This window comes from Tetrao urogallus (genome assembly GCF_951394365.1).
Source record: "Tetrao urogallus genome assembly, chromosome: 2".
Taxonomy (NCBI): Eukaryota; Metazoa; Chordata; class Aves; order Galliformes; family Phasianidae; genus Tetrao; species Tetrao urogallus.
Window position 1 is genome coordinate 26,900,686 of NC_136814.1, and position 14,508 is coordinate 26,915,193.

General features: G+C 36.6%; 1 protein-coding gene across 1 annotated transcript in view; it reads right to left on the reverse strand.

Annotated features, from left to right (window-relative positions):
• Positions 1-14,508, reverse strand: part of BABAM2 (BRISC and BRCA1 A complex member 2) — a gene marked incomplete at both ends in the record, with an annotated part of 152,943 nt that overhangs the window by 33,127 nt on the left and 105,308 nt on the right. The window contains 3 exons of the mRNA XM_079550028.1: positions 1,471-1,553; positions 3,012-3,082; positions 5,034-5,133. Coding sequence (XP_079406154.1) covers positions 1,471-1,553; positions 3,012-3,082; positions 5,034-5,133 — 254 coding nt within the window. The remainder of the gene's footprint in view (positions 1-1,470; positions 1,554-3,011; positions 3,083-5,033; positions 5,134-14,508) is intronic.

Here is a 14,508-nt window from a genome sequence, read left to right on the forward strand (position 1 = left end):
ATACATAGTGATAAGCTATTCAGTTATAATTGTAGCTTTCAAGTCAGTTAAATTGAGCACTCTGAATATTACTTCACAGTCAAAACTTACTCTGTTATTTAAAAGAAATTTGAATTTTGATTCCCCTGAAATATAACTGCTTCAACATTTAGTTATATTAGCCCAAGGCAAAGATCAAATCCACAGCACTTGTTAGCACCAACAGGACGAGTAGCGTCTAAGAAGGGCAGAAAATCTTCATGAAGTTGTACATAAAGAAGAAGCATCTCAGAGAATACAACTGGCCGTGACAGCATGTAGTTGAAAATTAAATACAGATGCAATAAGGACAATTTCTCCAACTACCTCAGATTTATTTTGTGTTTTCCCCTATGTATATATAGTATGAATATGATAGACATGTTTTAATTTCAAGAATGCCCTTTCTAGACTACTTCTGAACAGAATTATGTAATGCCTAGAAATCTCAGGTGATAAAGAGAAAGGGATAACTGAGATCTATTTTAATGATCTCAAACATAATACAAGCAGAAGGATTTATCTGTAGAATGACAATCCTCCCTTCTTGCTTTAAAAAATCTAGGAGAAATTCAGATTTCTTTTAGACACAATAGTTTCCATGTGAAAATCTAGCTCACAAGCAAACACAATGTAATCTGAAATATTGCAAAGCTAAAGTGTTAACAAACACCAATGTTGCAGCTGCCCAGACTACATTATAATCATTTGAAAAAGACAAGAAGTGTATTAATGAAAAGATCAAGGATGACTGAATTTCCTTGCACCAAAATATCTTTAATATCCATGAATTCGACCTCGTAATTACTTCTGTTTAACATGACAGTAACGGGGCCATACTTACTAATTCCTAAACAAAGCAATTACTATCAATTTCAGTTAAAACATCTTTTTGAAAGCGATTCCATTTTGATCTAAAGATCTCAAATGATGAAGAATTCAGCTACACGCTGCAGAAAACTGTTAGGCATTTTGCCTGGAATAATTTCATTCCATGAAAAAAAGTTTGCCTTTTAAACACAGCATTGTGTTATTTTTCTTTTATTTTCCCTACACTGAATTGTCATTATTATCATAATAATTTAATTGATTCCTGACAGTTACATAAGATTTTAGGTATCCCCAGCTTAGGCACAGTATTGTTCCTCATTATTGACACTTTTGATAAGAGGGGTTACAAATGGGAACTCAATCTCAAGTCAAGTTACCAGAAAAACTTTTGGTGTTCTGTAAAGTAAGCAGCACACTCCATCAGTGTGGATCATCTCTCCTCCAAGTATGAGTGGGATTTTGTGTTTTCAAAACGTCATGGACATATTAAAAAAAATACATTAAGTCCTGGACAAAAATAGCTAAAACTTTTAAATTGTTTCCTGTAATTGTACTTTTTCCCTTTTGAACTTGTAACTTCAAGAGGATAGACACTTGTGCCCGAGGCAAAGAGTTACTCACTGTGAACAAGGAAGCAAAAATCTTTCCACATCAGCAACAGAGTAAGCTTTGTGAAGCCTTCTGCATCATATTCCACTACACCACTATCAAGAAAAACAAAACATTAATACAATTTTTAGCCAGCATCCATCCTAACATTGAACGAGAAACACGTAAATCTAGGAATACAGTGTTTGGTGCTTTTTTTATTTGTTCAGAAGGTTCCAATGCTTACTTTATTAACAATTACAATCCTCTAACTAAATTTAAGCTGTGGCCCTGGAGTTTCTTATCCAAAGAAAGGTTATATCCAATACATAAAATATATATTCTGAAATGAAATTAGACCTTTTAATGCATCTGTAGTACTAAATTGGCAGTAACTGTACATATTCAGGTTTCCTGCGTGTTATCAGTTTACAAAAATTTATTAAAATTAAGTTAATGGACATGGTAAAATTGAAACTGTGCAGGCTGAGAAGGGTTTAAATCTGAAAAATAGAAAGAGCTTATATACACAAAAGTCACAGCATAACAATATTAAAAAATAAATACATAATGCTTGTTCAGTAGACATTAAAAGTCAGCCAGCAGAGGAAGGTATTTTCTAAAAGTCTGAAGTAGAATCAGACTACTGAAGCACCTCATGAGTGAAATAAAATCACAAATGTATCTGGTTCATTTCTGTTCTGTAGTTTGGATCAAATAATTCTCAGAAGACAAAAAATCATTTTTCACACAGATTAAGTCTTCATCTGTGTCTACTCGCATATCAAATTCAAATTACTGTTATCTATCTTATAGCTGTACAAAATTTGGTTGCCTACTAACAAACAGTTAGTAGGCAAACTTCCTATCACTTGAGAGACTGGGAATTTGAAGGGCTCCCTAACATTCATGTAATTTTTTTAAATTGCCACACAGAAGCATAAGCTCCCTTCTCCCAGGGAGGCAAAGCATTGCTGATCAGGTACTAGCTGTCTCATCAGCTCCTGGACTCTTGCTCAAGTCAGAATTTGGGTAGAAAACTGAGATGTCTACCTTTCACAGCTCCACAGCACCCCATATTAGATGCTTTGTGAATGTAAAGTCTAATTGTGCTCGGCCATGGGACCTTTGAACTGCAGGAATTCATGACTGAAAAAATCTTTCTCTCACGAGTCCCAGTATTGCTTCATGGGGGAGCAGCTGGTCTCCAGTCACGACTTTATGTCAAGCAGTGGTTTCTGGCTCCTGGAAGGCTTGGAACCATACCCCACTTTTATGTTGTCCCACTTCAGTCACTGCCTATTATTGAAAGACTCTCTCCAGTTCTTTATTTATCAGCAAGCACACTCCTTATGTCCTTTTCTCACAATCAGCTGTTTTCACAGTAAAATCAGATCAGCAACTCACACAGGAGTGACACTTCATTGGAACCTCATTCCATAGAGAGATTTTCCATCCATTATTCTGTGGGAATGACCAGACTTCATCCGGATATTGGCAACAGAACCAAAGACCATGTGAATAAAATAACACTTTCCCCATGCTGCACAAAATAATGCATGAAAAAAACTTACGTTCCAAAGTGACTCAGGAAGGCTGCGATATACTCTCTCCTCTTATGGTATCCCTGAATAACATATTGTACCTCAAAAAAAAAAAAAAAAAAAAAAAAGAGAAGCTATAAAAACAAACAAAAGTTAATCTGTCATATATCCCTTGTTAAGGAAGACTTAGAGGGTTCTGAATCTGAATCCCACAGTTAGCTTGCATGATTTTATCAAAGAAACCTAAAATGCTTTTAAAACAAGTAGTGGATTCCAGCATAGCAAAAATCTTGTAAAGACATCTCTTCACTCACTTCTAAGTAAAACTCAATATTTCACAATGTACTGAAGAGCTGTTTCAGTAAGCAAAGTAAGGAGTGAAAAAAAAAATGCACAAGCATGCCTTGCTGAAGTTTAAGAAGGGGCTGGTGATAGGCAAAATGTAATTACCTGATGTGATGGCTGGCTAAGAGTCAAAATCAAATTTGGGTTGTAAAATATATCTATAACTATATCTATATCTATATAATTTAACAAAGGATCTTGCATGTTTTCAGAAAACTGCACCTCCAACAAAATCTTCTCAACTTTACACTTTCTCTGTGGTTTAATGCTGACCCAGTGAGCCATCTACTCAATGGAGAGTATCAATTACTGAGGCATTCTATGTTTTGAAAGACTTCCATCCTGACACAAGCAAAATCCAACAATCCTAAAATTGGAAGACTTAAGGCAAAATCCCCCTTGCATCATAGATGTTTTCTTATTGATTTGAATGAGATTATTTAGCAGAATACTGTGAATAGGGTTTGACCCATAACAGAAACAGTGCCAATGCTGCCAGGCTGAAAGAGCATCTGGTTACTTTGGGTAGTTACAGTATGATACAGTACATGACTCCTCATGTCCTTTGCCTTCCAGAATAAAAAATAGTAATTCCAAATCTTTTTTTCTTTATCAAACATGAAAAGAATAGGAAGCATATTTTTATTGGCTATAGTAATATTAGAATTCCTTGACCAGCAAATGCTTTCCTAAAGTTTTTGACAAACTCTTAGCTCTCAGCAATGATTGTACTGTCTTGTACCTCTTAAACTATTCTATTTGTAAATCAAGATTTATTTTGTTTTATAAAAAAATTGAAATTATTTTGAAGGTTTTGTGTGGGATCTGAAATGCTATTTGGGGAAAAAGAAAACATATGATAAGTTTGTTTAAGAGACTTTGTTTAAAAAAGGATAAAAACAGTCCTGTGCATATGCAGATGGTCAAAAGCAAGAAAAATAATTTTAACAGAAAACCACAACAAAAACAACTGTGAAGATAGATTCCAATCTAATTATGGAAACATAGTTTGACGAACTTTTTCTAAAAGATAAAATTATTTTCCTCATTTGGACAAGGGTAAAAACCATATAGAGATACAAATAGGAAATATGTAATAGGAAGATTCCTAGATTTGACCCCTAGGCTTTGTATTGAAAAATACACTTAAACAATGGAGAAGCTTTCAAAATATTGTACTCTCTCTTTTTTGTTTAAACAGCACACTACCCAGAACACAACCTTTTCAGTCTATGCAACCTTAAACAGCTATTACTGCATAAATATCCAAGTAGGCAGCTGATTCTGCTCTTTTGGATGAGAGGAAAAATCATCAAATCCTCCCTCGAGCACTCAGGATATACAATGATTATGATATGAACACTTTGCTATCTTCTGACTAGAAAAATAATTTGCAAACCATTCATATTCACTAGCAAAATGATATACAATACAGTATTCTATGATACAATAACATTACATTTTGAACTGTAGCATTTCACAGTAAAAAAATCCACACTAGGATCATTCACCTAAAAGATTCATTATATTCAGTGCACTGCTTAGGTACTCAACTCTTACCAAGAAGTTATTCATTGTATGGATCACCTCAAACATGCCCTACTGCCTAGCAGAAGGAAAATGATCCCAGGAAATACTGCAGTGTGTTACTGCTGTACAGTACGCTATATCAGGGAAAGGAAAATTGAGTTATCTTCAGTAACTTACCTTGTTTGTTAGTAACTGGCATACTTGGGGTACATAGTCGATTAGACAACCTCCACCCGGAAAGGCTGGGATGTGAAGGGCAGATGATCCTCCAAGCGCACTACAAAGAGAAATTAGTTTAAAAGTACATCACATATACAATCCCTGAGACTTTGAGGTTATTGCTACAGTGGCCTCTTGCTCCAAACTTAAAGGCAGGAGGGCATAATGTGGAAAATCTACTTTGTTTTGCAATGATACAAGAAGTATTGAGTGATACCACCTATTCACTGTAATTCTTCAATCAAGAATATCACTAACATAAAGCATGCTCTCAGGAAATATTTTTCATTACAATTTCTCAGCCTCTTCAATCAGATGCACAGTTGAGATACCTTCCCATATATGGATAAGAGGATTTTGATTGAATTACTCAAAAATCCACCTTCAGTCAAAGTAGCTAAGCTTAAGTGCAATAATGTAGACTGAAGAGAAATAAATGGCCAAATGCAAATGTCAGCTGTGCCACTCATTCCAATTTTGGTCCTCCCATTACGAAAGGTTACCTACTAGACCAAATCTAGTGGCAGCCAAGAAAGATTGTATGTGATTCTGTGATTCTGTGATGTATGAGGAGAGGCTGAAAGAAATGGGCTTCCTCAGTCTTACAAGAAGGTTGAGGGAGAGAGGGTATCTGAGAGGAGAGTTGAAGGCCTATTGTTACTGGAGGCATACTGATATTGAAGACATATTGATGCCTTCAAGTATCTAATGGAAAAAGAAAGAGAAGATTGAGAAATAATCCTCTCAGAAATACAAAGTGATAGCATGAAATGCAGTGGAGATATGCTATCACAAAGGAAGCTCTGGTTAGCTGTTAGGAAATAACTAAAGAGTAGAAGAGGGGTCCATAAGGCCTGGGGACTCTCTATTTTCAAGGTGTTCAAAAATCAGCCAAACAACTGGCCTTGCTTGGAGAAAGGGGTTAGCCCAAGTAATCTCCAAAAGCTGCTGCTGTTGATGGGGATATAAACTCTTTCAGTGTGGAAAGATCTAGCACTTTTAATTTAAATCAGGTTGTATAAGCAACAACCAGCTACAGTCCACACTACTCTCTTTCAGCCGTTTTGACCTAAGGTTTTCTTAGAGCCTCTTACCAATCAAAACAGATATGAATTTCCATTACGCACCGTGGCTTACAGCATGTACTAAACATCCAGAATCTTGTTGGGTACAATTAAAAACCTAAATTACTTTGTGGCCTCTTGTTTACATGCTGCTACCATGAAAGATTAAACTGCCTGCAAACAAGGATCTTCTCTGCAAAACAAGGCTCTTGCTCTCCAGTGGGACCTGCCCTTGTATTTTCCTCATACTCGATAACGTATCACTTTGCCAGGTACAAAGGTCTGCAGTCATACACCCCTTTGAAGGAACAGAGCCTAAATAAATAAAAAAACAAACTTGCAATGAGGTATATGGAAATCTGCTACTCAGGCAAAACAGTCTGGGTTCAGCAGACTGCTCACCACATGGAACAGTTCCGCAGGTCTGGGTTTTGCATATGTAGACATGAAAGAAAAGCCTTGAGTACACTACAGCTACATAAAAAAGAAAAACAAAATAACCCACTTTTCTAGCAGAAGTTATGCTTTTAATCATTATTATTATTATTTTTAAATTCAGTTTCCTTACTGCTATCCACTTATTGGAAATATACACAGGGGAATGTAATTTTGTTACATGTTAATGTAAAAACAAAACACCAAAGCATGACTATTAGATTATTAATAAGTTGTAACACTTCTGAAACACTTATTTGCTCTTAGGACACTAAAAGCATCCTGGGTTCATCAGTTTTTAATATTGGAGAATGAAAGACTTGTCCCTCCTGACCAATGGGCTGTGAACCTTACTTTAAGACGTTAGAATTGAGTTCATAAAAGACTCCAATCTCATAAATAGAGCAAACAGTACTGTCCATTTTGCATCCTGCCTTGCCTCATTTGTAAACAAGTCCATGTTCCCGCTCCGAACCAAGATTCCATTAGAAATACTCAGATGACTGCAGAAGAAATTACAGGCTCCTCCCTTCATTACAATAGCAGGTATGAAATTAGGAGTAATTGCTATCAGATTTCAACAGAAATAAATTTCCAATCCTTTATTACCAGCTTTGAATACATCTTTCAGAGTGAATTACCATGGTTTATGGTTAAGGGCTTCCCATTTTAGCTATACTCATATTCTGAAAGTAGTCAATTCATTTTATATGTATATAAATATATATATATACAGACTGACTGGCTTTTGAGAGAGAGAAAGAAGGTTGGAATTTCTAGTGTAATTATCCTCTGAAAACAGAATAAAGCAGTGCAAAATGTAATTTATGTTCTGTAGAAATAATTACAGGTAGAAGTAACTTACTTCTTATAGAAGTAAGAGCGGACAGACATCTTTGTTCCTTCTTTTGGGTCAGACACTTTACTTATTAAATATTTTAATAAAATATTGCATTTGCACATGATCTTGCCTCCAAAAATTTCAAAACTTTCTATAAACATTCAATAATACAAAAGAAAACTATTGCCCAGAGTAGGATTTGACCATGCCATTCTATGTCTCTGCCATGCCAAAGGGCCACACTCTCAGCACATTTTAAGCATGAAACACAGCAACAGGCTATCCTTCCTTTGACCCGATAATAAACCTGCAATTGAAGACAGAAATGATTTCACGTCAAAATAAAATAAAATTTAAAAAAAACAAACAAACAAACAAAAAAAACCCACATAAAAAGTGTAAGGAAATACATAAAAAGGAAAAAAAGGAAAAATGAGGAAAGTGAATTTCACAGAATGGCTTGGGTTGGAAGGGACTTTAAAGCTCATATAGTTCCAACCTCCCTGCCATGGATGGGCAGGGGCTGCCCCTCACCAGCTCAGGCTGCCCAGAGCCCCATCCAAACTGGCCTTGACACCTGCAGGGATGGGGCATCACAGCTTCTCTGGGCAACCTATGCCAGCGTCTCAACACTCTCTCAGTAACGAATTTCCTCCCAACATCTAATCTAAACCTTCCCTCTTTCAGTTTAAAGCCATTCCCCTTTGACCTATCTCTATCAGAACATGTGTCAACCTCCCTCCTGTTATAAGCTCTCTTATGTACTTGAAGGCTGCAATAAGGTCTCCCCAGAGCCTTCTCTTCTCCAGGCTCAATAAGGCCAGCTCCCTCAGTCTGTCTTTACAGGAGAGCCCTCTGATTATCTTCCTGGCCCTCCTCTGGTCCGACTCCAACAGCTCTATGTCTTTCTTGTGCTGGGGGCCCCAGATCTGGATGCAGTACTCCAGATGGGGTGTCATGAGGTCACAGAGTAGGGGTGGATGGTATCTAATGTTTTCTAATATCCCGCAAAGCCTAGTTAAAAGAAAGAATATAAGAAAAAAAAATGCTGTTTGAAGTCTGGTAGAATCTAGGAAATTCTTTGCCTGGAGATCCCACCAGTGCAAGCTGAAGATTCCTGCAGTTCAGAACTACCTTTCAGATAGCAAAGCCTCTTAGACAAATTTTACACAGTTTTGTTTGTATCTAAGCTTCCCTCTTGGTATAATTGTTGTACATTCCTCACAAATACAACACAATTTTTATACTCAGAAAAAAAAACCCCACAACTATAGAATTACAGCATCAGGTTTCATAACATTCATCTTGTCAAGAAGATGGGAAAAAAACTATCAAGAATTATGACAAACAAACTGCTTTTAAACAGACAAATTAACACATTTTGCTCCCCTACAGCTGCTGGAGTAAGTCTAGTTTCAGAACAGCCAATCAGAATTATGTTGGTTTTTTTTCTTTCCAATAGACTGCTACTTTATAATAACTAGAATTCTAAAAGATCCTGATAGTGACTTTCTGTACCCTATTATCATTATGAAACAACTGTCTAAGTGGATGCTGTTTTATTAGGACTGGTACTGGATGAAGATAAATACGTGGCAGATGCAGATCCACCTATCTATGAGATAAGAATGCATGAACACGTTGGAAGGCAGAGACTAAGATCTGTTGGCCTCATCATTTTATTCATTTGCTGTTACACTGAACCTGCTCAGCTCTGCAAACCAACTTCTTACATCTGTTTTTAAGATAGATCAGAGTCTCTGTTGCAGCAAGTTCATGCTTTCTTGTGTTTCTACAGTGTCACATGCAATGGGATTCCAATATTCCGATCACTTTTGGCAAATCAAACCAGATTTTGTGATGGACTCCATAATGAATTCAACAAGAGCAGCAGTCAGCCTACATTAATAGTAGTTTTGTTCTGTGACACACTGAAGTACAAGTGCAGACAGCATAGCTGGAGTATGTTTACATTTCTGCTGTTGACTGGTGCATTCCAAGTGACTCGCTCTGTCTGTCTCTCAATGGATCTATTTATTCAAGCCCACATTTAAAATAAAAAAAAACCTTTCCCATCTCTCGATAGCTTGTAATTACATTAAACTGTATTTCTCAAGAACTAATCTTGAAAAAAGACAGCATTATTTCAGAGGTTTACAGAAGTGACTGTTGTTTTCCCAGAGTATCTAGCTAACCAATTAGTTCTCCTTCCTTACAAAGATCACTTTACTGGGGAAGACGAGGAGTGCTTTCAAGTTGCAAACTTTGCTAGGCAAAGCAGCATTAAAGGCATGTTGGAAGATGATCCTAGTCCCTTTCCTAACCCACTCCCTTCCTTACAACTTCTCCTATGCTCTCTTGAGCCTGTAAAGCTTCCCTGAAGTCCTTTTCTTCACCTCCCTTTCCCTCTGTAATCCATTCTGCTGGCCCTTTGCTTGGAGCAGAAAAATGCATGCAAGTGTTTCTCTGCATCACTGGGACGTTTTGAAATGAGTCTGAAAACGAGACTTATTGCAGACCATTCCCCATGTCTTGTAGGGCTCTGCAAGAATACCAGTATCACAGTCTGTAAGCTATTCACTAACACACTGCAGACAAGCACCCATATACGTCATACTCTCCATATATTTTGCCCTAATGGCTTTTATCTTCCCCACCTCCAAAGCTCCACAAGCTTTTCTTTGAAAGAAGTATCACCATCAAAAGGATACCTAAGGAAATTTCTCAGGCTCTGAGAAGATACCCTGCACAATGACTTTTTAATCTAAACGAGGAAAAAGTAATACCCATCAATTTGTAAAGGAGGTCCAGCATTTTAACAAGAATTATTCCTCTCTACAATGTGAATTTATTATTTCAATGGCTGTGAACCATACAATTGAAGACTTGACTAGCTTTGAAAACATATATACACAAAAAACTTGCCTCTGCATAGAAAGACATTTTAGATTGTCTAAAATAACAAAGAGCTTTTCTCTCAGTGCAGCTAATGTTAAAACACATTATATCTACTTACTAGAGATGGAAAGTAGACTTTAGACCCTAAGGACAGCCCTTTCTTTTACCAGCATACACCCTTGTTAAGTCTGTAAGGTTTCACCTGCCTTATTTTAAAACTGAACCATGTTTCAGACCTACACAAATGTTTATTACTCTTGGTGGGCATAAGTGAGAATAGCCTGAAGCATGTGGAAAGAAATTCCCTTCTTTTTGCTCTTTTTTCCTGTTTTAAGACACTCATGTTGTAGGCTTTGATCTCTTTCCCTGTTCTCTTTCTCCTTTGTTGCTAAAGTAAATAGTTCACTTTTTTTTTTTTTTCTTCTTTTCTTTTGCAGTTTCATCATTTTAGTGCATTACACCACTTGGCACAGGAGATGCAAGGAACCACATCAAATAAAAGCACGTGACCACAAAAGCCTGAAGAATCATGATCCCAGATTCACTGTAAGTTTACCATTCTTCAGACTTGCTCGACCATCAAATCCTCCCTATCACATTAACAATGTGCTGCTTTGCAAGAGCTGTGGAATAATGCTTCCTTCAGCAACACAGAGCTAATAAACTAACTGAACATTACTCCTATTACTGAGAAATCAGTCACTCTAGGCTTGTGACAGTGCTTTCTCCTCTTTCTGGTAACACTCAGCGTAAAGCAAACATAATTAACATATTGCTTATCAGCCTTTGTAGTCAAATCTACTACAAGGTAAAGTGCATCCCCCCAAAAAATTCCCATTCTATTTTAGAGCCACGATGTGCTGACCTAAAATACCACTATTTTTACAGGAATACAGGAACGTTTTACTTACAATTATTTCTAAATCAGCTTAGATGCAATTGGAAATGTATGTTTCTACCTAAAAGATACAATCTGAGGTACCGATGTTATTGAGAGCAAAAAGAACCAAAACAACGATCACAAATAGACCTACAGCCTTGATCGACATGGCCACAAGTCTGACCATTAGAGCCAAAAGGATAATACCATCTTTCTCTCCATGACCCACTAAAAGTTCAGAGTAAATATTTCTGAGCTCCTCCTTACTTGTGACTGGAAAAAACCATGAAATAATCACTGCAAAAAAGTAATTTTAGCTTCACAGACTGTGCAGAAGACTGCAAGGAACTCATTCCAAGCTCTACTCGCACTTCTGCTGACCTTGTACGCTCTAGCAAGTAACTGCAACTGTTCTGTTTGCCCACCAATAATGATAAGATGCATGCACTAAAGTACATTAAGGTTTCATAATCTCCACTGAGTAGTATAAAAGCTGTCATCTGCAACTGCTAATGAATACTACTTTGTGTGGCATTCTGCTGTAGGTAGAATCATCAAAAAAGTAGTTTTTTCTAATGCATTTTTTCATTTGACTCTAGGTGGCTATACCAACAAAATATTTACATGAACAGCATGAAGTCTGGGTTCAATGAAATTTTCATTCATTGTTTACATACAAACTGTACCTCCAAACACAAACTGCAGGAAAAGACCAAGTGAATGCAAAAGAAATTACAAGAAAGGCTTCAGTATCAGCAGTAGTTTAAAAAACAGGTTAATTTAACACCCATCTGTAAAGCTACGTCCAATATAAAAATCCATGCTGACAATACATAGGGACAAGAATAAAAGCAGTGTATTTAAAACTGATTAAAAGTATCAAAAAAACCCCTTGTGCTTAATACCTGAAATTATTTTTCATAATACAGAATGAACATATTCTGAAAAAGAGAATGTGAGCAGTTCCCCAGACTATAACAAGAGTGTGCTTTTCCGCTCTCACAAATTCTGACAAATGCTGCTTTTGTGTTGAAACTTACGACACTAATGCCCCCCTCAGCTTTTGTGCAAAAAGTCCCAGCAAGGTGCATTACGAATTTAACATGCTTAGTCACTCAGAGCAGCTTGGTTTTGGAAAGGTTACACATAACAATCAGATATTCATAACAACTAACGTAAGAAACGAATTAAAAGGCACTTAGGCTCTCAAACAGGGCTTTTTGTTGTGTTTGTAGAAAGCATTAGTTACCAACACTAATTTCCATCAGTAACTAATATTAATTTCCATCAGTATGGCATTATTTAAGGAAAACAGTTGTAAGAACACCTGAAAAAGTTGCTGGAAGGCTCACGGTTTGAACAGGAAGGTCTGGTTCCTGTCCCATGGGACGTGCACAGTCTGGCCTTGCACAGAACAATGAGGAACTAAGCAGCAGGAACCGAATGACACAGAAGGAGGAGCACAGGCTGCAGTAAGGAGATTTCAGTGTTTATAATGGGGGAATATTATTTATTTCTTGAGCATTTGGTGTATTTCTTAAAGGAATCTTGGCAGCAAACTAATAGAAATTTTAGTAAAAAATGAAGAAAAATTTGTACAGAGAATTAAATGCAAACAGCTGATGCATCTCCCCCCACACAAATTAAAAAAAAAAAAAAGAATAAAACTCTCAGAAAAAGTTGAAGAAGTTGTTGGAAGAAAACAGACAAACGAAGCAGCAGCAAATATCACTCACTGAACAAAAAAAACACAGATAAGATAAGAACCTTGGCAGATAAGAATATAAAGAGAACACTGTGCAGTCCTACAGAGAAAAAAAAAAAAAAAAAAAAAGAAAAAAGAAAAAAAAAGGTTAGAAAAGCAGCAAGCAAAGGTTGAAAGAATGATTCAATACAGCAGGAGAAAGACTCTGGCTGAACCTACTGTGACTGTGTTCAGCTGGGGTCTCAGGAAGAACAAGTGTGAAAAAGGCTGGAAATGTGCCACACTAAGGTAGAAGAAGATTTCGGCTGAAAAGGTAGATTTTAACCCAGTTACAATAATTTTTCATCCTGCACCGATTTGAAATGATACATAGATACTATTCAAAATGCTCCACTATTTCTCCTTAACATGGACTATGAATGAAAAATGAGTCTAATCTGAAAATTTATTTCTGAATTAATTTTTCTTTAGTAGTACACTTTTAAATATCCCTTTCTGCAGATATTTATAGACCACTTTAACTGTGAATATACTGAGGGCCTTCTTGGTAGCAATTTAAAAAAATACTGCACGTTGAATCTTCAAGGGAAAAAATGTTTTGAACTCCTATCTCAAAAGAACTAAAAGTGGCTTACACGTAGCAAGAAGATCACTGGGAACTGTAAACTTTTGCACAAACAGGGAAAAAAAAGACCAGAGTACTGGTATGCAGTGAGCAGTGCTCTCGGCTGGAACAGTAGGACTCAGTAAATTAATGAAAGGATTGAAGATTTATTTATGATGAGGATCACTGGAAATTCCTCTGCACTGAAACATGGGTGGTATGTTACACAATGCTTGTCATTGTTGAAGATACTGATCTGCTGTTTGATAATTCGCTCTGCTTTAGTGATCACCCAAACAATCCCATTGAACAGAATATTTACCACAAACGTGTGAATCTTCCATCTACTCATAAAACAAATGATAAAAATATTTTAAGACGGGTATCAGTTACATTTATGAACACACGCCCTACGTTAACTATCATTCATCAATTTGTGAGCCTGCATTTAGTATCACTGAGCACATGTATTATGTTTCACTGCATTATGACCGCCCATAGGCAAATGCTTTTCCAGTACTTATACAGAGACCATCTAACCATCTGTGTCTTCATCATGAAGCAGAAAAATGAGTCCAAAGTATACCACTCTATTTCCTTTCTTACCAACTTATCTCACCTATTTCTGAAGAATATTCATTTTCTCTAACTCGCAGCCTTTCTATGTTTTGTGACTGTACTTGCTTATGCTGCTCCTTATTTTATGTTCCCTAATCTACTTATCAAATTACAGTAATTATCTCTTATTGTTAATCTTTTCCAGATATTGCTTAATGCCTAACGCTTTCAGGGACACGATCATTTTGTAAACATGCTGTTTTTCTGCCTCTCTACTATAATAGAGATTTGTTTTTCTGCCTGTCTGCTACGCTAGTGCTATGTTAACTTAAACATATTAACAAAGCTTACGAATCAATTCAACCTGCAGAAGCATTTAGTGTAAGCAACGTCCTGTCCCTTGCATCATCAGCATCACATTTGATTAGCTTTGATGAAGAACAAGAAA